At 48.0% G+C, this 25,545-nt stretch overlaps 1 protein-coding gene across 1 annotated transcript in view; it reads right to left on the reverse strand.

Annotated features, from left to right (window-relative positions):
* SMOC2 (SPARC related modular calcium binding 2) overlaps positions 1-25,545 on the reverse strand; it is a 217,695-nt gene that overhangs the window by 10,049 nt on the left and 182,101 nt on the right. Inside the window, exons 12-13 of the mRNA XM_010388342.2 lie at positions 5,991-6,093; positions 3,491-3,765 (exon numbers count right to left, since the gene is read on the reverse strand). Of these exons, the coding sequence (XP_010386644.2) occupies positions 3,491-3,765; positions 5,991-6,093 (378 nt within the window). The remainder of the gene's footprint in view (positions 1-3,490; positions 3,766-5,990; positions 6,094-25,545) is intronic.

Raw genomic sequence — 25,545 nt, forward strand, 5'->3', positions numbered from 1 at the left:
GGCCTCCCATGTGGACCCTGCTGGTAGGTTTTAAGTCTCAAAGAGCAATACACCATTTGTCTTTTGGGATCCTGAGCAGGGACCAAAATAAGAGAAAAAAGTGAAGAAAGCAGCTTGTTATGGTCTGAAGGTGAGCCCAAAGTTCATGTGCTGGAAACTCAATCCCTAATGCAGAAGCGTTGGGAGGTTTAAGAGGTCTGCATTTTGAGGACTCTGCCCTCATGAACAGGTGTATGCCATTATCTTGGGAGTGAGCTCCTAGGAAAGAACGTGTTTGCCCCCCCTTGCTTTCTCTCTCTTTCTCACCCTCTCTTCGCCCTTCCATTTGGGGATGACACAGCACAAAGGCCCTCACCAGATGCTGATTCCACAATCTTGGACTGCCCAGCCTCTAGACCCATGAGCTAATATATTTGTGTTCGTAAGTTACCCTATCCATGATGTTCTGTTACAGAAGCACAAAGTGGGCCGGGCGCGGTGGCTCAAGCCTGTAATCCCAGCACTTTGGGAGGCCGAGACGGGCGGATCACGAGGTCAGGAGATCGAGACCATCCTGGCTAACACGGTGAAACCCCGTCTCTACTAAAAAATACAAAAAACTAGCCGGGTGAGGTGGCGGGCGCCTGTAGTCCCAGCTACTCGGGAGGCTGAGGCAGGAGAATGGCGTAAACTCGCGGGCAGAGCTTGCAGTGAGCTGAGATCTGGCCACTGCACTCCAGCCCAGGCGACAGAGCAAGACTCCGTCTCACAAAAAAAAAAAAAAAAGAAGCACAAAGTGGACTAAGACACAGTCCCAGTCCACGAAGCCAAAAGCAGTATCGGGTGGCAGTAAGAGAGAAGTGCCCAGGAAACCCAATGGGCAGGTGCTGAATACAAAAAAAGGGAAAAGCAAGGACAAAATCACACATGGGCAACTATTGAGACTGGGCATTCTTGGTTATCCATCCAAATGCCTGCAGGGTTGCAGGTGTACCCCGGTGTGGGTGAAGGAGCCCTAACAGGAAGTGCAGCCCAGCACAGTGGGCGATTTCCAACAGCACTGCCCTTGCTGCATGCAGCACTGCTGAGGAAGACTCAGATCAAAGTGCTGATGACTGCAGTGCCTGTGTGTCCTTGTCTGCAAGTGTCAGGGATGGCAGCATCTGTCTGTGACCTCGTCCCCCCCAGGATGGCTGTGAAAATGAAATGAGGTCTTGAGCCATGAAGTGGGATTGGATATTGGATCATGAGCCTTGCCAGACTGTGGCAGCACGTTTAGTGCCCCTCTTCCCACAGTGGTGAGTGGGCATTTGCTGCCTTCATGCATCAGAGTTGATCAGCCCAGAGTGATTTCTTTTCTTTTTTGTCATGTGAGAGGCGAACTCCTCCCACACTTGCCAAAGAGTCCTTGATGGAGACAGAACATTGAACATAACTGAGGATTCTCTCTGACCTCATCGGATGACCGGGCCAGCACAGAGGGCAGCCTCCTGCACACAGAGCGAAGGGAGTTGGCCATAGGTACAGCCATCCACTCTCCTGTGAATACATCGTCAGGGTGGCAGGATGTGCATTAACCACAAAGGCCCTACACAGAAAGCTTCAAAATAAAGCTTAATTTTTCAGAGCTGACTTTTCACAGAGAAATTAGTAGGAAGTGCTTCACCATGACACAGATCTAGGCTGTCCCTAATTTGGTTGAATAGCACTGAGTGACTGTGGTGACAAGCACTAGGCCACCGAGAAGAGGAGGCAGACGATGGTCCTGCTTCCTCCAGGAACCCTCGGTCCAGGTTAGATCAAAGGGCCCCTGTCTCACAGCTGAGCTTCAAACACAGGAGGGTTTTTTTTTCTCTCTCTCTTTTTAACACGGAGTCTCACTCTGTCACCCAGGCTGGAATGCAGTGGCATGATCTTGGCTCACTGCAACCTCTGCCTCCCTGATTTAAGCAATTGTGCCTCGGACTCTGCAGTAGCTGGGATTACAGGTATGAGCCACTATGCCTAGCTAAATTTTATACTTTTAGTAGAGATGGGGTTTCACTATGCTGGCAGGCTTGTTTTGAACTCCTGACCTCAGGTGATCCACCCACCTCAGCCTCCCAAAGTGCTGGGATTACAGGTGTGAGCCACCACACCTTGCCAGGAGGATTTTAAAGACCATGGTAAAGCAGACCTCCTTCTCTTCCACATTTGTTACTGAAGTTAACAACAAATAAAAGAGTCATAAATGACAGGAATTTGAGAGGTCTCTGCTAGCCCTACCCAGCAAGTATTATACAAATCAGGAAACAGAGATCCCCAAGGACAGTGAGATCTAATGCACATGTGGAATGAGATCCAGCACACACGTGCAGTGGAATCCAGTACACGTGTACAGCAGGATCTAGCATATACATATGGGGGATCTACACACACATGCAAGGGATGGAGCACATATGTGCAGTGGAATCTAGCACAAGTGGGCAGGGAGATCCAGCACACACATGAAGGGGAATCTGGCACACGTGCAGTGGGATTTAGCACACACACGTGCAGGGGGATCTCACACACGTGTGAGGTGATCAAGCACATACGTGCAGGGGTATCTAGCACACGTGCAGGGGATCCAGGACACATGTGCAGGGGATCCAGGACACATGTGCAAGGGATCTAGCACACACGCAGGGGATCTAGCACACACATGTGCAGGGGGATCTAGCACACATGTGCAGGGGATCCAGGACACACATGTGCAAGGGATCTAGCACACACACAGGGGATCTGACACACATGTGCAGGAGTATCTAGCACACATGTGAAGGGGGATCTGGCACACATGTTCAGGGAGATCTAGCACACACATAAGTGGGATCCAGCACACACATGCAGGAGTATCTAGCACACATGTGCAGTGGAATCTAAGGCATGCGTGCGTCTCACAGTGCTGTCTCTGAGTTGAAAAGTCAGACCTGGGTTTTCCTGGCTTGCCTCCTGAGGACACTTGGGCTCTGGCCATCACAGGATTCTCTTGCTTCCTGTCACGGTTGGTTGGGTAGGCCAGGCCCACAAAAAAAAAGTATTTTCAATTGGTAAAACTGCTATAAGCATTGGAATGACTGGTCTGGGCCTCAGCAATGATTTTATGCCTCGTGAACCGGCCTGAACATATTGTTGGAGTTCAGGTACAGGGTTGGTGAGTTATTCCAATGGTTCCCAGGCTTGCACCTCAAATACCAGAAGACAATCCATTCTGGGGGAAACTAACCATGGTGAACAGTGAAAAGGCTCATTGCAAAGCAACACGGAGTTCATGCCCTTTGAGCCTGGGCTCTCCTGGGCAAGTAGCATGACATGAGTCATCCATTATCGTTATTATTCCTGCAAACAGATGACCTACAATTAAACGGCATATTTGATTTTTTTGCACCCCCAGGCCATAAACACAATCTGTAATTGTGCTTGTGAGAAGTGACCTCCCAGGCCTCAGGGCCTGACCACGGCCCAGGGTGGGGGGTGGGAAGGCTCTTACTGTGGCGCTTCTTGGTGTCTGCTTTGCCGTCCTCTTTAGCCACACCCAGGCAGCCCATCAGTTCTTGTACTGAGATGGACTTGTCATTATTCACATCACAGTATTCAACAAACTTCTTCACGCATTTTTTGGGCTTTGATTTTTTGCGAAGGAACCTCTTGAAGGGTTTGATTTCCTTTTTGCCGATGTCTCCACTGGAGTTTTTGTCGAGGAGTCTGAAGTACCAGTGCACCACGCGCTCCTCTAGGGTGTGGCTGGGGTCGGGTTCCGAGAGCCTGGCAGGAACACAGACGCCGTCAGGATGCTGAAACCCCTCATCTGCCCCTTTCTCGCCACTGTCCTTCCATCAAACCCACAACCCCTGCTTGTAGTTCTCATGGTCCTGGTGTCTAAGCCTGCAGCATTGGTAATCAGATATAACAATTTCAAGAAATAATTTAGAAGAACACTTTTAGCAAAGATTTTTCAGGTTGGATTCAAAATTGCAAATGATGCAGTGAATTTGTGCCCAGCAAAGATGCATTTGGCCTGTTCCTGAAGGACAAAAGCCCCCTTATCCTGGCTTCTGTGTGCACAGGACTGGCAAGTCAGCACATGCAGCTATACCCACCCGATACACCAGAACCCTGAGCTTTTCTAGCCCTGTAACTTTAATTCTTTTACACATCCTTTATGTCATAGGTATACCGGACGATGCAAATCAAAAACATTTTAAGTTGGAACTAGATAGTTTTCCTTGGATTACAATAGGTTCCATATTTTATGGCATAAATAAGTAAAACTCTTCTAGAAGGTCTGGATGGGAGTCAGATCTTTAAAAGTGCACCAAATGGCAGAAATGCACCTTCTCGTTGAGATGGAGGGTGTGTGTGTGTGTGTGTGCACGGGCAGGCCCCCCTGGAGGTGCTGGCCTCTGGATTCTGCCTGTTGGGATGAGCTGCGCATTTCCAGGTATGAGAACACCATGAACTCCAACACCACTGCCAATTTCTCAAACTTTCAAAGGAGTTTTTCAGATAGCAATCCATTTACTGCCTTCACTTTTAGTTTGCATTTAGTTTAGTTTGCAATTTAGTTTAGTTAGCAATTCATTTATTGCCTTTGTTTTTAGTTTGCAGTTTAGTTTAGTTTGCAAAATCAATCTTTCCAAGATAGAAGATGTAAAGTTGAAATTTACATAAAGTTTGACTCTATTAAATTTCTTTTCTTCTTTTTTTTTTTTTTTTGAGACAGAGTTTTGCTCTTGTTGCCCTGGCTGAAGTGCAATGGTGTGGTCTTGGCTTACTGCAATCTCTGCCTCCCAGGTTCAAGTGATTCTCCTGCCTCAGTGTCCTGAGTAGCTGGGACTACAGGTGCCTGCCACCATGCTGGGCTAAGTTTTGTGTTTTTAGTATGAATGGGTTTTCACCATGTTGGCCAGGCTGGTCTCAAACTCCTGACCTCAGGTGATCCACCCGCCCTGGCCTGCCAAAGTGCTTGGATTCCAGGCGTGAGCCCCCGTGCCCAGCCTGCTCCATTACATTTAATTTCCTACACATTCATGACATTTTCTGTTAGCATTGCCTTTTTATTGCCTTAAGTCTTCTTTAGCAGAGAGACAGTGAGAGGAGAGGCTTTTAGTTCAGGAGACCAAAAAATTCATCTAAAGTGGCTGAGATCATCAAGGGTTTGGGTGTCAGGGCTCTGGGGAGAAAGGTCAACATTCTAAAGAAAGAAAAAAGTGAAAATCTCCATGAAAAATTTATTTGAAAGAAACAGATAAACTATTGCTAGTTCAGGGGGAATATCCGATGCTTGAGATGCCATCGCAGTAAAACCCTGGGGTTCTCCACTCTCCCGAGGCTGATCTACAGAGGGTGGAAAAGAGGAGTGATGGGAAATTCACTGAAGTCCACTACACCGTGCTCCAGGCCCCAGGTGCAGGAGTGCGGGAATGTCTACAACGGACTCAGGGAACATTTCCAGGGTTCCAAAAATCCTATTTTGAGCAGTGTGAAAGTCTTTGACACAACCGAATCATACGCCTGAAAGTAGTTAGGATGGCAAATGTATGTGCTGTACATTTTACTGCAATAAACATAATCACACTTTGAGAACTTCAAATTAAACGTTGTCATTCAAAGTATTTAAAATCCAATGGATAACTCTAAAGTGCAATTTCAAAGCACAGAGCCCTCTGCAGGAGGTGCTCCCCCTGCCCGAGGTGTTCTGCCTGCCCTACTCCCCACCAACAGGGCCAGGGTCAGAGCCCACTACCCCATGGAGGCCCAGGAGTCACGGCTCAGGACCACGGACCCCAAGGGAGTGCCTTCAGTGATTTAGTCATGCTATAAGAAAAACCTGCTAAGCAACTTCCTGTGTTTGCAGAGGGCTCCTTTTTAAGGCCCTACTGTGTCCAAATAAGCTGAGAAGGTCGCCAATATGTAATGTTCAGACTTTCCAGATTCCCCGGAATTCTGGGACCCCACCAACTCATTGTCCCGCAGCGAACACAGCATACCTGCCTGACGAGGAGGAGGGGTCGGAGACAGCGTGGACCATGTCCGTGGACAGCGCATCCAGAATACTGGTCAGAAACTCATGCTTTTTGGCACCCGGGCAACCTGAAAAACGTGTATGTTTTCACAGTTAACTCATAAAGCACAACAGATTTTCCTCTAAAATACAGGGAAATGTTGTTTTAGTGTTTGGAAATGAGTATTTTGGGCTACCTTAATCTTAATGAGCTAGTTTAAACACAAACACATTGCGCTATGTCTATTGATTTTGAGCCATAGTTATTATTAATTCCTGTATTGTTTGAATTATTATGTGCGACTAAAATTCACAGGCATTAGTGTCTCACTGATCTTCAGAACTGCACTCAGAGGTGGGCGGTGTCACTCACCCAGCAAGCGTGACAGCAGAGGCACTGGGTGCTTAGGGACACGGGACATACGGAGTACATGCTGGGAGCACATGAGACTGGCCATCCTGGCAAACGAGGCCAGGGCCTGTGATTCACCACCACGCCCACCCACCCAGAGCCACCTCGCTTCTCAGAGCAGAAGGAGGCAGTAGGGCAAAGAGCAGGAGGTCCGCAACGCCCGTCTCCTGGGGACTTGTCCACACCATGGCATTGGCGCAAACAGCATCGGCACGAACAGTCTGCATCCGCAACACCCGTCTCCTGGGGACTTGTCCACACGGCGGCATCTGTGCGAACAGTGAGCATCTGCAATGCCAGTCTCCCGGGGACTTTTTCACACCATGGCCTCAGCGTGAAGAGTCAGCATCCGCAAGGCCTGTCTCCTGGGACTTGTCCACACCACGGCATCGGCGCGAACAGTCAGCAGCAGGGTTTAGTGCTCATAGCTTTGGAGCCCAGAGCTGACTGTGTATGGATTCTGGGATCAGGGAACCCAACATTCTGCAGTGTGCCTTTCCCCTCCATCCTTCCCTCAACACCACTCTCCTCTCACACCGGTTAGGCATTCCCTGAGCTCCATGCCTGAGACGCTTGTCCCACCCCAAATTCAAGATAACGTTTGAAAGAAGCTGTCCACTTTCTCTGGCGTCTTTCCTCCTGAGACGGCTCCCGGTGCTACTGCCCCAGTCACAGCTGGACACAGGCAGCATCCCGTGTCCTTAGGCCCAGGGCGGCATGGACAACGTGGGTCTCCTTGCTCTGGATGCCCTTTCGGCATAGAGAAGCCACTCAGCCGCCCAATACATGCTTGCTGGATCAATAAGCAAATGCAAGAGGTAGAAGCCCCACTCTCGTTTCCCCGATGAGAACGGCGGGTTTAAGAGCTTCACAAGTAGGCAGTAGAGAGCAGGGAGCAAAATCTGCCAATTCCAACTGGGTCTATCTGTGTGTAAATAGCCATGGGAGAGGTGACAAACGGAGCTCGTCACCATTTACATTTTGTTAAGTTTTTCTAAAGAAAGCTCTTCCAGAATTCAGTAGAAAGAAGAGAAAGATACTGAGGGGAAAACAGAAGCCAGAAGCCAGGCACTGGCCCTGGAAGGACGGCGTCCCCACTGCGCCACGCCGTGCACTGAGACTCCCTGCCAGGGGCGGCTGCCCCTCCCTGGGGCTATGCTGGGGCTGCGGATGTCCCACGGTGACTTCTGAGCCTGGAGAGCACCTCGGGCATTAGAACGTCTGCTCCGACCGTCCTCACCACAGCAGGAAGGGAGTCTACACCACACACCTTCTGTCCAATTTAGATTCCGTTTTTTACTAAGAAAAGTTTTAGACAGCCCCTCCAAAGAAAATCTCAGGAGCCCACTCAGTAAGTAGAAGATGTGGAGAGCTGCAGAGCCCAGGCAGGAAGCCGAGTGGGACTGAGGACAGCCCCTCCCCTGCCTTCCCCATGGCCCTTGGAGGAAGAATTGTCTGAGATGAGAAAGGCTGTCTTGGGACTCCTCGGGGGACAGGACAGGCTGACGGTGCTGTGGGGAAAGGCAGTGCCACACGTGCTTCTCAGGCCCCTGGGTCGAGGGCACATTGGCCTGGACCACCCTGGGTCGAGGGCACATTGGCGTGGACTACGTGGCCGTGGTGTGGACAGCAGCCGGGTCATTAGGAGACCAGCATGTTTATGCAGTTAGGGACGCCCTGGTTTTCCTACGTTTCTTTGTGACACTGGAGTTTTGTGTGATTGCTATTGAAGCGCACACAAGGTGCCAACAGCAGGACTCCAGTCATGCTGGCTTCTACTTCATTCAACACACATGTCAGAAAACAAATGTGCAGCCTTCACCAGGCGGTTCTGAGAGTGAAAAAAGGTCTGCCTTAGTCCCTTTGCACACAACTGAAAAAGGAGATCAAAATCTATAGAAAAAAGCCTCACGGCCACAGGGCAAATGCTACTTTCCAAGAAAGAAGTAACAATCTCATCGAACCCCTCAGAAAGGCAGAGGACCTGAGGCTGCAGAGGCTGCTGGCCGTGGTGCTTCCAAAGCTGCCCAGCCCACCCGACCTCGACTCCCTGGGATGGGCCTCCTGGTCTACAGAAGGCTGACCTCCCCGGCTGCAGGACTAACCAGGAAAGGAAATGAGAAAAACAACCTGGAGGGCTGAAAATACCTCCAGGGCACAGGCTCAGGAACACGCAGGCAGAAGCCCTGCTAGGCCAGCCATCCAGGAGAACTTGTCCAGGGTGAGGAAGCAGGTGCCGGGGCAGGTGAGGCTGGGACCCACGACACCTCGGGCACCTGCCTGCCGGGGCTGCTCTCTATGAATTCCCAGTCCTCCACTGGCCTCCAGAGATTCTGAGAGTAATATGGTGTTGATGAAGAAGAATATTATTGCCTGGGAGAAAAGGCATTTTAGATAATCCTCAGTACTGAACAGCTTTAAGAAAGAATTATGCTTATATTTGGTGTGGTAATAGGAATATACCCAAGGGGATTTTTTTGGCTGTTAATTTAATCATATTTCCCCAAATGAGATAAAGCAACACACTATTTCAAATGAGAAAATAATAGATGTTCATCACGAAACATGACTAACATAATGTAAAAGCCGCCGGACTCTTTAATGCCAAAAGAAAAACTGAACATGAAAAGCATAATGTACTTCTAAAACAAGAAATAGTACATCAGTCCTGCTCAGTCCTGGCTGCTTCTCCCACATCGCAGTCACCCCAGAACCTGGAATAATGCTTGTTACTGCTCAGCAATGACTGTACTTCAAAACTATTTCTGAAGGAAAAAAGATGAATAAAAATGAAAGATTACAAGCGATCAGAAGGAAAAAACTAACTTTCATTAAGTTAAAGTGAATGTTCACTGCATGAGAAATCACTAAAGTACCATGAAGTGAAAATTTTATCACCCTGAAATGTCCCAGATCTAGCAAATTCATGAGAGGAGCAACGAGGCTTGAGGTAAAAGACAAACGACCCCAGAACAGCTGGGTTTTCCCCACTGCTGCCCACAGGGAGCTATTCCGCTTCTCCCGTGATAGCTGTGTCTGGCACAGCGATGGCTGCAGAGACCCTCGTCCCTCACAGGGGTGCCGGCCCCTGCCGACCCTTGCTATAACTCCTCTGGCCCATCTTGAGAGCAAAGCCGCCCTTTGCTCTGGCGTTTCGCGGTGTGTGATTCAGCCTGGGGAAGCTGCTTGCTGAGAACCTGTGTGAGGAGCCTGGTGTTCCGGGGGGTCCTTTCTAGCACACTCCACCCCCGGCCTTCTTCTCACTCAGCTGCCTGCACCGTGGGGTCTAACGGCCCCTGTGAATACTGCATCATGGGAAGGTTGGCGTCAAAACCGCCGCATGCAGGCTCAGCGATGTACCCAGAGTCACTCTTTACTTTGGGACAGTTCCACTCACAGTAAGTTCTCCAACCACCCGCAGAACTGAGTTCAGAACTCTCAGGTCAACAGAGGCATAGCAGGAAGGTGCCACCCCACACACACTCCCACCTGGGTTAGACGTGCCAGGCCCTCTCCCAGCCCACACAGTGTGGGAGCGTCCTGCGCCCAGGCTCCTGGGGGAATAAGAAGTCAATTCAAGAAAGAAAACAAGATTGTTCTTTTCAAAGTAGAAACAGAGTAAGTTCACCGATTTATTTCCAATGTGTGGCAAAACAAGGAAGGGGGCAGCTTAGCCCGAGTACACTCAAGTGCTCCGGTCCGTCTGCAGAATCCGAGTTCTTGACGTCTGTTAGGTTTCTGTGCAAGCACTGGGTTCCATCCTGGTTTTGCCCCACGGTAAAGGTGCTGCACCTTACAAAGCCCTGGGTCCGTTTCAATCCTGGAGCCCGTCCAGTCAACAAAGTGGCTGAACTGGCTGGTCCCTGAGACCCCAGCCCATGGACCAGGGACTTTTCAGGAACTGGGTTAATATTCTAGGTGCTTTAAAAGCATTTTTGACTTTCACTCTTTCAAAATGAATGTGTTCTGCGCTTTCTATGAAACAGCCTTATTTTAAGAAACAAAAACCTTTTTTGTATAAAAATTCCTGTTTTTAGTAAGTTTATGTAGTTTCTTCTTTTCTCTTTGTCTTTTAAATATAAATGAATACAAGTTCCCAGCTGCTCCCTCAGTTACCTCCTCTCTGGATAATAATTAACTTTCACTTCCTTCCCATAACCTGGAATACTCAGTACTGCCGCTAAAGGAAATCAAACACAGGAGAAAGTGGAATTGAGTGGTTTCCTCATTCACTGATCAAGAGAAGAGACGACTGGATAACAGTAACCACACACTGGCACAATCATGGGGTCTGTGCATTGCCTGGCAGGTGAGGCCTGCAGGGTCTGGATAGGGAACACGAGGGAAGCAGGTGTATGGAGGGGGGCCAGAGATTTCACAGGTAAGTAACATTATTAGCTTATCAGGCATGAAGTGTCTGGGGATAATGAGACTCATTCATCTGGTTTTCAGTATCTAGCAGTGGCTTAAAAATTGGTTCTCTTAGTTTTATATTCAGCTCCAATGTTTAGGAAACTGGTATAGATGAGAAATGAAGAACAAAGAATGGATACCGAAAGTGCTTTCTTCTCTAAGTTGTTCAGATGCTTCTGAGGAGTTGTGTGTGCACACAGGCATTCACACCATCATAATTATCTATGTATCCACTCACAGGTTTAACTCCTCTGGCTTGGAAGTCCATAATTTCTATCAAGCAATCAGCCCGTGCTCTGATTCGCCAGCCATGGACCCCAGGAACGCCTTTGCTGGCCTGACGTGAGGGGTCAGGTCAGCCACCTAGGAAAAGACTGTCCTCATCTCCCATTGGGAGCCTGTGTGGTGAGCTAGGGGGAAACAGGTTCTCTCCGTCTGGGCCAGGAATGTGTGCCCTGTCTGCTGAGAACAACTGCTGGGCATCTTAGGGTCACTTTGCGGGAGGCAGCAGTAAAATGCCGTTTCCACTCTTATGCCCGGGCTGTCACATGTGGGTTAGGAGAAAGTCCACGGGGTTGGATGTTTGAAGACTTGGTCAGAATTTTAAGGTAGGAACTGAGCACTCTCAAAGCCTGTGTGGTGCCCTGAGGGGAGAAAAAGCCTGAGAAGAGGAACTCAGGTGAACTGAAGAGTCTCCATCTGGTGCTAACTTGCTGCGGGTCTCAGTTTCACTGGAATAAGGCAGAGGTTTCCCTGTCGGAGCGGCACTTCCCTGCGGGTTTTAGGCACACTTTCTCCACATTTTAAGAATGTATCATAGAAAAGTTTGAGTGTGCTTTAGTTTTGCGCCATTTCCCCCAAGGTAATAGAAATACATTTTAAACTGCAGAGTTAAAAGTAGACAGAAAATGAGACTTTTTTGTTGCTTCTAAGGGTTGAGAGAAATGGAAATAATGTTACTAAGATGTTTTTGTGACTCCTTCTCTCCTCCAGGAATCTGTAAGAAAGGCGCTGATAATTTCTCCTTTGCTATGAGTTGAATCCAGTTTTGCCTTGACACTAACAAAATTTTACGTTGACTAACTCTATGATGAATTTTAGGAAGCAGGATTTTAAGTCCCTTTATTGAATATAAACTATTTCAAACTACATAAAAGCAAATAGTTTCTAATTTTCTTTCTAAGTTATCTTTACTTGTAAACAGGCATTCACGGGTGAGTGCGGTGACTCACGCCTGTAATCCCAGCACTTTGGGAGGCTGAGGTGGGTGGATCACTTGAGATCAGGAGTTCGAGACCAGTCTGGCCAACATAGTGAAACCCCATCTCTACTAAAAATACAAAAATTAGCCAGGCGTGGTGGTACATGCCTATAATCTCAGCTACTTGGGAGGCTGAGGCATGAGAATCGCTTGAGCCTGGGAGGCGGAGGTTGCAGTGAGCTGAGATCGCACCACTGCACTCCAGCCTGGGAGACAGAGCGAGACACTGTCTCAAAAATAATAATAATAAATACATAAAATAAAATAAGAAAGGCATTCGCATCGGCCCAACGTCTGATTGGTCCTTTCTTGTGCACAGCTGGGTGCATGGAAGGAGCTCCAGGTACTGGGTAGTTTCTCCCTGACCCTGAACATCACTGGGGACTTACGATGAAGGTTCCATTGTGTGCACACCAAATAAAGGGCATCTGTTTTCTGGTAGAAAAAGCTCTTTTCATCTGGCTGGGGAGGGAGAAAGAGGGTGCCAATAACAGTGCCTGCATTTGGCTGGTCTTTTCACAAACAACTAGAAATAAAATGTAATGGCTACTCATTCTTACAGTTTAAAACACACCAACCTGGTACAGAAAAGAAGGGAAGATGAGCCACCGAGGGACAGCCCTGCTGACGTGAAGGCATCAGAGAAACAAAGAGGACACTCCCAGGGCAGAGGGGCCCCGAAGCCGTGCCCGTAAACACGTGTGCTCTCACACTTGGCAGCTCGGGATCACTGACATTTGCTGAATTTGTAAAGTCTGCTTCAAATCCTGACATTGCCAGAGTTAAAAAGCACTGCAATCTCAACGCTGCATCCCCAGCCAAAGCAGACTGCTCTTTCTAGGTAGTAAACGCTCACGTATTAAATGCTATGCTTCTCTGTTTTATTCCAAGCACAGATTTTTCTCCAGCAATCTTCAACGAGCATGTCCCGGCTGTGTGGTCCAGGGAGTGTCACACGGGTGATGGGGTTCACAGAGGCAGGACCACAGCATTCCTGTCTGATCTACACGTGGGGCCGTGTGCACGTCACCCTCATGCAGCTGACACTCAGCACCACACCGTGGCCTTGCGACCACCTGGGGAAACGAATCAGCACGTCAATGTCTGAGGGAGACACTCGGCACCACACAGCGGCCTTGCGACCTCCTGGCGAAACGAATCAGCATGTCAGTGTCTGAGGGAGACACTCGGCACCACACAGCGGCCTCGCAACCACCTGGCGAAACGAATCAGCACGTCAGTGTCTGAGGGAGACACTCGGCACCACACAGTGGCCTTGCAACCACCTGGTGAAACGAATCAGCACATCAGTGTCTGAGGGAGAAATTGAGGCCCACGTCTCACTCAGTGGGAGGCTGAAGGTTTGGATGTTGTTAAGAACCCTGACCTGTCTGGGGGTGGAGGCAGTAGTGCATCCTACATCCAGGTGGACGTGTGCCAAGCAGCTGTGGAGCTCTCCCCGCTGCCCCGTGGCCACGATGAGGCCAGAAAGAGCAGACCAGGTCCCTGCCCTCCACCACGTCTGTCCTGGCAGGGGGGGGGCACTGGTGTCATGTTAACCTCTGCTTGCCAGGCAGAGACGCGGGGGTGTGGAGTGAGCCATTTGGAACAGGGGGGAGAGTGCTGGGGGCACAGGGAAGGCCCCCAAAGACCCCGCATCCCAGGCAGCGCAGCATTCCCGAGGCCCTGAGGATGCCAGGGTGTGTCGAGCAAGGCAGGAAGGATGGTCCTAGGGAACAAGGCTGAGGAAATGAGGGGGACCCAAAACCCAGGGGGTCTTAGAGTCCAGAAACAAGTGGGCCTTATCTGAAAGGAAACTGGAAGCTGCTGGGAGAATCTGAGAAGTGGCACAATCTCATTTCTGTTTTAAAGTGTCACAGCGCTCCCTCTGTGGGTCTCAGCCAGCTGTGGGAGGCCCAGGAGCACAGCTTGAGGCTGCTGTGTGGTCCAGGGAAGGGGCTGTGAAGCGAAGTTCAGAGCGGGGCCTCTGGAGAGTCTTGTGAAATACGTTCAGGAGAAACCACGGAGCTAGAGGGCCTAGGGCTTTGGAGGTTTGGTTATAACCAGGGCCAAATAGAGCCTCTGGAACATAACAAGTACACAGAGATATTCCAAGTAGAACACAGCTCTGACGTCGTCCCCCAAGCCCGTCCTTGGGATTTAATTCAACTTCCACCATCGTAGTTCTACAGCCACAGAAAGGGGTGCGAGATGTTTCCCAAGTACCCCACTTGCTCCATTAAGCATCTGATGCCTGTCATTACATTTAAGACAAGGCTTTCCAACTTTTAACTTTCTATGCAGTTTAAACGTAAGAAGTAAAAGTATAGTGTTAGGGAAGTTTCTTCAGGTACTTTGATTTTGAGATTCATAAAGTGCCTGCAGCTTATAAAATGTATACAAAGTCTATTTTGATAAATCCCTCTCCAAATTGAGACCTGGTCAGGGCGTCATCCTCAAAGGCTTGGCCTTGGACCCAGGAGGCCCCTGATGTGGGGAACGCTGACAACATCAAGCACCTTTTTTGGACGATTCAAGACAGATGCAGTTTCCTCACGACAGGTACGTGCTTTAACCACCACGCAGTGGGGAAAGAAGTCCCGGCCAGTGACGGTGAAGAGCACATCAGTTGTACGAAATCAAGTTTAGCCTGAAGCTGCTTCCTTATCTATTTTAAGTTCGGCCTAGAGGTTTCTGTGTACGTTGTGAACTGTTAACAAGTGGAGGCGTCAACAGAACGTAGCCTACACTTGCGCCAGTCACCGAGTTTTGGCCAATCCAATGTCGCCAACTGTTCAAACCGTGTTCAAATGAGGCCGACTCCGAGCTGTAACCAATCCGGCCGGTCTGGGCCTCACTTGTGTTTTCCATCCATCACTTTCCTTTTTCTGTCCGCAAATCTTCTTCCACCCTGTGGCTGTGCTGGAGTCTCTGAGCCTACTCCGGCTTGGGCGGTTGCCCTGTTCACGAATCATTTACTGCTCAACTAAACTCTTCCAAATTTAATTCAGCTGAAGCTTTTCTTTTATCCGATGAAATTTGCTGGTGACTACTCATACTTTAAAAGAGGCACTAAAGAAAAAGCATAAAACTTCACAACCTTAAGCTGAAAAGAAAATCACTACTGTTATGCACTAACTCTACTTTTCTACATTTTCTAGATTCACGTTTTCGATACGTATTTTCATATTCTTGATTTTTCAATATATCTTCATTATTCTAGACAAAGAGGTCCATAGGCTTTAGATAGTGCTTTGATGAGTGAACACTGATAACTCATACACTGATAGAAGTGAGCACTTGGTTAGAAGTCAGCGCCTGAAAAGAATCAGGAAGTTCCTCCAGTGAAGAAGCAACCAGGAAAACCAAGGCTTTGGGTGCAGGTGCCTGCTCTTGGCCCTGCCTCCGGTCATCCATTAAACTGAGTGCTGCCGTAAACTCCCCAAGGTTCCTTTGACCATCACATTCCCGAAATTCTTCACCTTTGACTTTAATTCTCTTTTGGGTCAGGTCATCCAAGGCCAGGATGTGCACTCGGAATTTATCTCAGCTAATAAGTTAACTCTGAATATTTACCTTAAAGACTGACATGTGTGTTTCTAAAGTCCTCCTGCATTTCTCAAGGACAACGTTATGTCATTCAACCATTTTTTGAAAATAACAAAATGCTTAGTAAAAAGCACCAATTTTGCCCTCAAGGAGCTTTAGAATGAAGGTATTGGTGAAGAGGCATGGAGGGTTTATGGTGATATAGGTAGGACTGACATCAATGCTGTAGAGTGCACGGACTTTCTTCGGGTTTCACAGGCTTGAGGACGCATCTAGCATTTGAGGGGAGATCAAGCTGATGTCCTCTGCCATCCGGCGAGGAGCGAGCATTTCAGGGCACACTCATGCTTTAAGGAGGTGTTTTGTGCAATCAATATTTTGCCAAGCGTTAGGATTATTTCTGGTGTCAAAGCCTTCCTGATTTGCAAGACTTTGTTCTCACTCTCGGTGTTACTCAGCATGACAAAACAACTATTTCTGCTTGGATTTTCTCCTGAAAAAAATTTTTGGAACATTTCCAACTGACAATGAAATCCTTAGGTAGAACTAAGTCATTCTTAGGAATGACTTTTAAGTGTTTACTTTCAAAACAACTGGCCCCGGCAGGCTGCTCTAGGCCTCATGAGGACACCAAATATGCAAAACCAACTGCCCAGGAAGCACTGACAGTGTCCAGATGTTCAGGCACAGGCGAGCGCTTTTGTCTCTTTCTTTCCCCACGTATATAGTCTAGGAAATGCTTTCAAGTCAAAAGAGAAACTTTTCTTTCCAAACTCCTAATTTGTTTTTACTTCTAATAGTTTTTTTCTACAACATTCCCTCTTTTGCATCTTTTATGAGAAACTTAAGTCAGTCTTAACAACAAGATAGACTCTCTCTCTGTTTTTAAACCATAAAACTCTAAACATTCATGTATTGTTGTGATAAGAAATAAGCTTCCATGTACTAGTAAATATTTTGTAGCTCCAATGTCCTTGATTGATTTCAAGTGAGGTTACATTTTACTAAACTGAAAATATTTAGAGCAAGTGTTTTCTGCGCACGCTGTGATGTTGGGTTGTCTCCTCAAGGGCTAATCAGCAAACTACCACCGCCGAGGGGTTAGTCTAGTGGGGACTCTGGGGTTGGTGCCTGGCTGCCTGGTCCCCTCAGTGTCTGCAGCAGCCCCCGGGAATGCAGCAGCCCCCCGCCGCAGCCTGCCCCATGCTTCCTCTCCATGCTTCCCCTTCCCTTATCCAGCTGACAGGCCCCCCACCACCAATGAACCCTACCATGGAAATAGAGCGGCTAATTCTTCCAAATTGGGAACCACACAGTGACTACCACAACACAATCGCAACACAAGCACAATACAACACCAACCCCAAGACCGTGTGCTGATGTCCACGAGGACCTGGAGGGAACAAAGACTGGAGGTCTGACCATCAGGAGAGAGCAGTGAGTCGCCCTGGGGCTTCAACTACCCAAATACATGGAGTGCTTACCTCCTCAGAAACCCAAACACAAAACACATCTGCGCCCTCGAACCACAACAGGCAAAGGTGATGGCAGAGAAAGCCGACCCCCTGAGCTCCTCAGACAGATCTGCCCATGAAGCGAGGGCTCCCTCTCAGGAGGCTGTGGCTGGCCCCCGTTCTAGCGTCCCGGGTCACACCAGGGATTCAAACAGGACTGGGAACTGGGCCATTCTGCAGTCTCTGTTATCTTTTGGTTGAGTTTGTTCTGAAATGAGGGATGCAAGTAGCAGCGAGTGAGAAACGCTTTCCTACGCTGACATCCCAGGTACCTGCCTGGCGGACTCTGGTCCACCTGATGATGGAACCGAATGCGTTCTGAGTATTTGCCAGAATGCCTTCATTTAAGAATAGTTCCTAATTCTCATCAATTTCCAATGAAAAGATTGACTTAACCTACAGTTAGATAGAAGGAATAAGTTCCAATATTCAAAAGTACAATAGAAAAATTATAGTTAACAATAATTTATTGTATATTTCAAAACAGCTACAAAAGATCTGGAATGTTCCCAAACACAAAGGAAAGATAAATATTGGAGTTGACGGTTATCCCAGATACTCTATCCTATGCAGGTATCAAAATATCACATGCCTCAAAAACATGTACAACTGTCATATTTCAATGAAAACTTTTTAAAAGCATTTACCTCATTGATTTTTCTTTTTTGTAAACTATGGAATGAAAACAAGTTTGCAATAGTAGCCTTGGCAGAATTTGAGCAACAGAGGTTGGGTCTGATGGAAGCAGGTCTGGCTACATTTTGGAAGTAACTTTAAGCAAGGATTTTCTTTACATCTATACATGCCACTCAGAGCCAGAACGGGGAGCTCCAATGACGATTCAATGAATGAGATGCCAAACTATGGCTGCATCTGAACAAAGGAATGCTCAATGCTGACAACTTCAGCCTCTGAAACATTGCTAGGATGTCGGAACCAAGCCTGTAGAATCCCATGGTCTGTTTGTTTTAAATTTGTTTGTTTGTTTTTCCATCTAGATTTATAACTGAAGCCAGGTCTACACACAGTAAATGCACATGACACAAACATACAGGAATCATTTTCTCCTCTCAGGTCTCGTACACTACGGATGGGGCAGCTGGGCACTGGAGATTTTCTCCTTTTAAAAGACCGTTGGTTTCTTCGTTACATCAGCTCAGCCCTCTGTCTAACTATGAATCCTTTTCTTGGTTTGAATCTCAAGTAGAACAAGGAGCAGGAACACAGCGCTTCTGATTCCACAGTTGTTCCTGTATTAGAGACTCAACTGGATTTCCAGACCCTACACCTGGCAGCAGCCCACCCCAGGCCCCCAGCCCGGGGCACCGTCGCAGAGTCTTTTCAGTTAGGAAGGGCTGGGAGCAAGACTCCACTCCGCAGGAATTCCGGCTGTCCCTCCTGGTGGGCCTTCCCGGCCTCCTCCTCCCCAGCTGAACTCCTCTCTGAGCGGGAGCTCTGTGTGCTCTGCTCACCCTCTCGTTGAAAGCATTCCCTCCAGACCCAGCTTCCAGCAGCTCCAGGGCTAAAATCCACCCCGCCCCCACCAAGTAGAGCTAAAGATAACAGTAAAACAAGGCTGCTTTCATACCCCATCACAAGAAACATGAAGGAAGACATGTTTGCTTAGCGTCTAACTTAATGACACTCGCTCTTAAAGTTATGTTCCCAACCTAACAAAATGGAGTTGACTCAGTTTCTCAGGGTGTGAAGTAGGTTCTTAGAAAAACAAAGTCAAAAGGGTCTGTCTTTATACTTTCTATTTTTGTAAATAATAAGTGTTATTTAAAGAGAGCATTATTTATCTGGGGACTAAAGTCTGTGGCCCAATCAGCTGAACGGTGTCCCACGAACTGTGCCAGGGCAGGGACTGGCCAGGGAGTGCGCTGATGTGCAGGGAGAGGAAATCCTTCCTGGGCGGGGCGAGGCAGGGGCGGGAAGGGGGGTGGGGAGAGGGCGGGGAGGGGCGTGGGAGGGCAGGGAAGGGCAGGGAGAGGGCAGGGAAAGGGTGGGGCGGGGCACGGTGAGGCGGGGGGGCGGGGGAAGTGGGGGGAGAGGGTGCGGTGGGGCGGGGCATGGGGCGTGGGAGGGCGGGGCATGGGGCGTGGGAGGGCGGGGCATGGGGCGTGGGAGGGCGGGGCATGGGGCGTGGGAGGGCGGGGCATGGGGCGTGGGAGGGCGGGGCATGGGGCGTGGGAGGGCGGGGCATGGGGCAGGGGCACGCCTGGCCTCCTGCTCAGCATCCAGCACGCCCACCCGGGAAACACACTCACGCATGCGGCCTCCGCAGTCCCAAAGGCAAGGGAAGCGGAGGAAGAGGCTGCTCCTGAATTGCAAGCAGCACAAACAGGAATCCTTCTCTCTTCTCAGGGTCTCAGGCACTAGTTTTGCAGTTTTGTTAGGAAGAAGCAGTTTTTAGATGGAGGCCAATGTCGTGGTCTTTCACAGATTATACCTAACTTAGGAATTCGATGAATCAGTGGACTCGATGAAATGTTACCAGCCTGGTGGAGGCCGGGAACAGAAATGATGTTTTTTGCAAAGGAAAACGCAAACATTCGGCAGCTCAGCTGTATGCTTCTTCAGGATCGTCTAGCAAGTCTACACCCACAAAGCTGGGCAGCATTAATTTCTTACAAGTATTGTGATAGAATTGCGTAAGAAGACGCAAGGAGTAGAAAAGCGTATTCCATTAAACAAAGCAACCTCCCTGCTGCTGTCACCACGATAAGGTGACGAGCATGCAGGATTTCAGCCATCCTGTGGATGCCACAACTCACTTCCAGGTCCAGGAAACTGCAGAAAGAGTGACGACCTTCCCCACAAACACAGTCCAGCTCCCAAGAAGGCCGTGGCCACCCTGGCACACAGGCATCATCTGGGTTTATTAATGGAGCACACCCAACTTCACAAACTCCTTGGTTTTCATCCACACTTTCTTTTTCAGGTAAGGTTAACATGGTATTGTTTTTATTCCCAACATGCTGGCTTTCAAATTACTCTGTTAGATCCTCTGGGCCAACTACCTCAGTTAGAAAGATCAAAAAAGTGAATAAATAAACTCCATTTCCTCGTGTACCTCGCATCTACGTCTGGATTGAGTTGACTTGAGTGGATGCACAGAGAGGACTTGGAAGGATGAGGGAGGTGGGAGGAGGGAGGAGGGAGGTGGGCAGGAGGGAGGCAAGAGGAGGGAGGAGGGAGGTGGGCAAGAGGGATGAGGAAGGGATGAGGGAGGAGGGAGGCGGGAGGAGGGCAGAAGGGAGGAGGGAGGTGGGAGTCATATTGCCCACTGCTGGCCAGGGCCAGGCATGTATGCCCTTGGGAGCAGCGCAACACCAGCCTTGGTCACCAGCTCTCTTTAGGGTGAGCAACAAGCAGTTCTCAGGCAGCAGTCACAGCAGGGTCAGCCAATTCCTGACCTCAGGATCACAGTGACAGGGAGGTACCCTCGTCTGCAGTAGTCCAGCAGCAGCTTTGACCGCTATCACTTTCTGTCCCTCCAGCCATGTTGTGAGTCTGTACTCCTTCGTGGGGAGTCCCTGTGTGCCTGAAATAACTACAGTGGTTTCTAGCTCTACTGTCTGGTACATGTTTAAATAGAGAAACCTATCCAAAACAACATTATTAAACATGTGATCAGTTAGTCATGACACTGACCTCAACACTGGCATCTACAATCAACACGTTATCAGGAAATAAAGTGCATACATTTAGGAGAAGGCTGACTGCAGCTGTTCACATTGTACCGTACGGCTCCTGATGGGAAGACGCGTCCCTAAGAAACAGGCACTGAGACATAAGCGTCTGTCTACGTTGCTCTTAGTGTATGTGCTGGCGTAATGAGCTGGTGTGACCACCTGTGCCGGGCACCATGCCACTCATCCTTAACTGAATGCAGCTGATAAACGACTCCCAGGAATGGGGACAGCTGCATTAGAACCACTGAATCACATACTGGGTTGAAAACTTTCATGGTAGAAGTCTTTGCAGCAGTCAGCAGCTCTGAGTGCAGACGCTTCTCACAGGCTGGGGTCTGTCCTCATCAGTCACACAACACACCTGTTACTCTCCCTCCTCCCACCTCCCTCCTGCCTACCTCCCTCCTCCCTCCTCCCGCCTGCCTCACTCCTTCCAAGTCCTCTCTGTGCATCCACTCAAGTCAACTCAATCTTCATTGCCAGATTTCAATTTTATGTAAGATTGCTTTCAAATTAGGAGGATATAAATTAATTAGTGAGCAAAATGTTTATTTTTATAAGCTTCCTGGAATGATTTGAAGCGAGAGTCCTATAGAAGTCTCACCAAGAAAATGGTTAAACCAGTAAACTTTTATTTATTTATTTATTTATTTGAGACAGCGTCTTGCTCTCTTGCCCAGGCTGGAGTGCAGTGGCGCGATCTCAGCTCACCGTAAGCTCTACCCCCCAGGTTCAAGCAATTCTCATGCCTCAGCCTCCCAAGTAGCTGGGATTACAGGCATGTGCCACCGTGGCCAGCTAATTTTTGTATTTTTAGTAGAGATGGGGTTTCACCATGTTGACCAGACTAGTCTTAAACTCTTGACCTCAAGTGATCTGCAAAACTCGGCCTCCAAAAGTGCTGGGATTACAGGCGTGAGCCACCGCGCCCAGCCCCAGTAAACTTTTGACTCAGCAAGATTTATGCTTTAAAAGCAACCTTTAGACAGATGAACCTAAAAAATACTTTCCTCCAAAAATAGTTTCTTAAACATAAAAGGCTGATTAAAATAGACATGAAATAAAAGTGCTGGCAGGGAGGTTTGGGTGGCCCCACGCAGGGCCACGGGACCCCTGAAAGCACTGCCCCCATGGAATGGAATGATCTGAGGGTTTATTTTTTCCCTACGCTCTTTACTTCCTCATGGGATTTTGCATTAGCACCAGCTTAGTACATGTTAAACCTCCACAGCTAGATGATAAACTGCTCGATGTCAGGTGTACGTCTGATGAATACCCTTTATCCTGCCTTTTAAATTATTTATCACCTAGAGTAGGAACCACAGTTAGAGGGTAATAAAATTCTTGATAGATTTTGACCACCCCCATAAAATAGCTCTAAAGTTTGAAATAAGAGAGAACTCATGAAGCGCTCATGAGGCATGAGAAGGCTCTTCCTAGGAATCTGTTTATTGACCCTTTCAGCAAGGCTGTGCTCTACACCCTGTGGCATCAGGAGTCACTTAAGCATCCTTGAAGACGTGCGGGCTGCTAACTCATTGTTTAAATGAGCATCTGAAAATTGGCCTCTGAAAGTAATGTATCCCTTGAGCCAAATATAATATAGCCTATTTTATGAAACCACAATAAAGTCATGTTGAAATAATGCTTAGAAAGTGACTAAAAGCCACACACATTTTTTAGAGTCAAAGGAAATCAGAAATCAGGCTGAGAGCTCCCAAATGTTTGCTGTCCCTGGATTCACACAGAGAAACAGTGTCTACTATGGCCCATTTCTGCAACTGGAAAGCATTTAAATAACACAGCTTCTCCTATAGGAAACTCTCCAAAATAATTATGGTGCTCAGATGTCTGCCAAGTTTTGGTCTTGTAGCCTGGCCCTTGGAAAATCAGATGCACTATGCAAAGTTTTAGCTCCCATCTCAATTGCTGGACTTCTCTCTTACGACCATGAACTTTTAATAGTTCTGAAACAATGTTCTCTTCAGCGAGGGCTGTTTGCAGTATTCATTACAGACTCGAATTGGGCACGAAGTGGTAGGATCCTGAGACCTATGACCCACTCTTAAATCTACTGACCACCTGGGGAGAATATCCCCATAAAAAGGTTATAAATATGCTCATTTTAATCACAGCCAACTCTTGATGCGCAATTATCTCATGCAATAAGTAGTCCTGTGCCATGCAAAGTTACAGACACGGGCTCATGCAAATCTCAAAATAACCCAACAATCTCAGGACTTAGTATCATTCTCTTTTTCCTAATGAGTAAACGGAGGCTCAGCCGTGAAGTAGCCAGTTCAATGATAGACTGCAGGCTCTAGAAATCCCCTAGCCAGACTGCAAAGCCTGTGTGTATTAGTCCGTTCTCATGCTGCTAAATAAAGACATACCCAAGACTGGGTAATTTATAAAGGAAAGAGGTTGAATGGACTCACAGGTCCCCATGTCTAGGAAAACCTCAGGAAACTTACAATCATGGCAGAAGGGGAAGGAAACATGTCCTTCTCCACAAGGCATCAGGAAGAAGAAGTTCAAAGTGAAGGGGGAATATCCCCTTATAAAATCATTAGATCTCTTGAGAACTCACTCACTATCATGAGAAGACCAGCGTAGGGGTAACCGCCCCAGTGATTAAATTACCTCCCACCAGGTTCCTCTCACGACACTTGGGGATTATGGGAACTAAAATTCAAGATGAGATTTGGGCGGGGACACAGCCAAACCATATCACTGTGCCATAACCACATACTGTCTCTGTACAAAAACTCAACTTAAGCCCAAAATGATAGTGTCTCTGCTCCAAGAACACCCTTCCTGCTTTCCCACCTTGACCTCTGTTATTTTCTACCATGCTTTTGGCCCTTCTGTGTCTCCTGCAAGGAGGACTCACTTCTTCTGCCTCAATGGCAAGTGGCCAAGCATTGTATTGTGAAAGCTTCTGTATTGTTTTTTGTTTGGGGTAATTCTTAAATTATTGAGTTTTTCATATTTTCTTTTCCTCTTTCTTTACGACAGTTCAAATCTTTGTGCATGAGGGCCAAGGGCCTATTTCCTTGCTGCTCCAGAGTCCATGTGGCAAGGCAGGTGTGCAGCGAGCCAAGTGCAGGGAGCACTTACTTGTCCCCGCCCTTATCTGGGCTCCTCTCCTGCACATCCTGGGCCATCTACAGAGCTCTGGGGATTTGTCCACTGAAATTAAGAAATAGGGAGATGCAGATCAGGACCTCTGTGGGGTGGGGCATGTCTGATTCAGTTTCTGAAGATTTCAAATAGCGAAACATTTCACATGCATACATTCCTCCAGGTTCAAATTATTATCTGAATACAGCAAATTTTCCGAAGTTTATTTTGTGCATTATCCACCTGCCTACTCATTCCTGGCAGGAGACAGAGAGGAGGAAAATGAAGTCATCTCAGCCCCACATCCTCAAACAGCAGTGCAGACTGGGTTTACCTGGTTTCTCATCAACACTTGACAGAGAGGGAACTCCTGTGACCTGAAGCTGGAGAGACAGCTGGGGCTCCTGGGAGCTGATCCAAGGAACCCTGGGGAATGGGGAAGCCGCTCTGCACCTGCAGACCTGAGAGGAATGGGTGGGACCCGCAAGGCTTCCCCAGGAGCCACCATCTCTGAATAGAGGTCAGCGGATTCGCATCTGTTTCAATAGCTTTAGGGAAAAGGCATCGAAAGAATGGGCTGATGACAGTCTCTGGGAGCTTCTGAGGAGGAGCCACAGAATTCTGTCCTTAGCCTGCTCCTTTTCCAAAACCAGTTACAATGTCGTGGATGAAGAGACATTAGCCATCTGTATATCAAACAGAAACAGCATAAACACAAGGATAGCTTATAATAGGCTGGATAGCAAAATTTTAAAAAAATCATAGCTCAAAATTATGGTGGCTGCAACACTGAGCTGACACCTACAATATGAAATATAATGAAGCCAAAGTCATGCACCTGGGTTGTGCACGTGCTGGAGGTGCAGTGTTTTCAACAATCAAGTAATCACCAATTTGAAACTAGGCAGTGAAAAAGCAAATGCTTAGATAATTTCATCAACTCTCTAGAGTGAAAGCACTGCCTTTGGTAAGGGGAGAGTGATTATTTTCATACATGTTTCTGGTGTTGTACTTTAAAAGCAATTATCTCACAAAAATTTGTCAAAGAACGCAAAGTTGTTGATTCTTGGCACAACTATGTTCTGATAACTTGTTCTATGACTGTGTATGGCCAAAAGTTTTTGGAAAGAGATCTAATTAAGGACGCCCCCGGCCGTGGAGATGGATGGTTAATATGAATGTCACTTCTGATGTTCCTGAGATAGGCCATTAATTATTAACCAACTCAACCAACCATTAATCAAACAGGTAACCAAAAACCTCCTGTCATTGAAAAAATTTCAGATGAAGATGTTTGTAAGATTTGGGAATTATCATGCAATTTCATGGTGACAAAGCATCAGGTCTAGAGATGCTGAGTGAGGGGAACGGAGCTCACGTGTGATGACTGTGATAGGCCTGGATCTTTAGGGATTGCATGTGGAATGCAGGATCCACTCAGATCCCTGGTGGAGCAGCCCTGTCCTCCTCCAGGTCATCATCATCATGAGCCTGGTCTGGAAGGCTGAGCTTTCAGTCGAGGTGTGCAGGAAATGATCCCCTCACTCTGCTCTTCAGGGAGAATTCCTGAA

This window comes from Rhinopithecus roxellana, chromosome 4 (genome assembly GCF_007565055.1).
Source record: "Rhinopithecus roxellana isolate Shanxi Qingling chromosome 4, ASM756505v1, whole genome shotgun sequence".
Lineage (NCBI taxonomy): Eukaryota > Metazoa > Chordata > Mammalia > Primates > Cercopithecidae > Rhinopithecus > Rhinopithecus roxellana.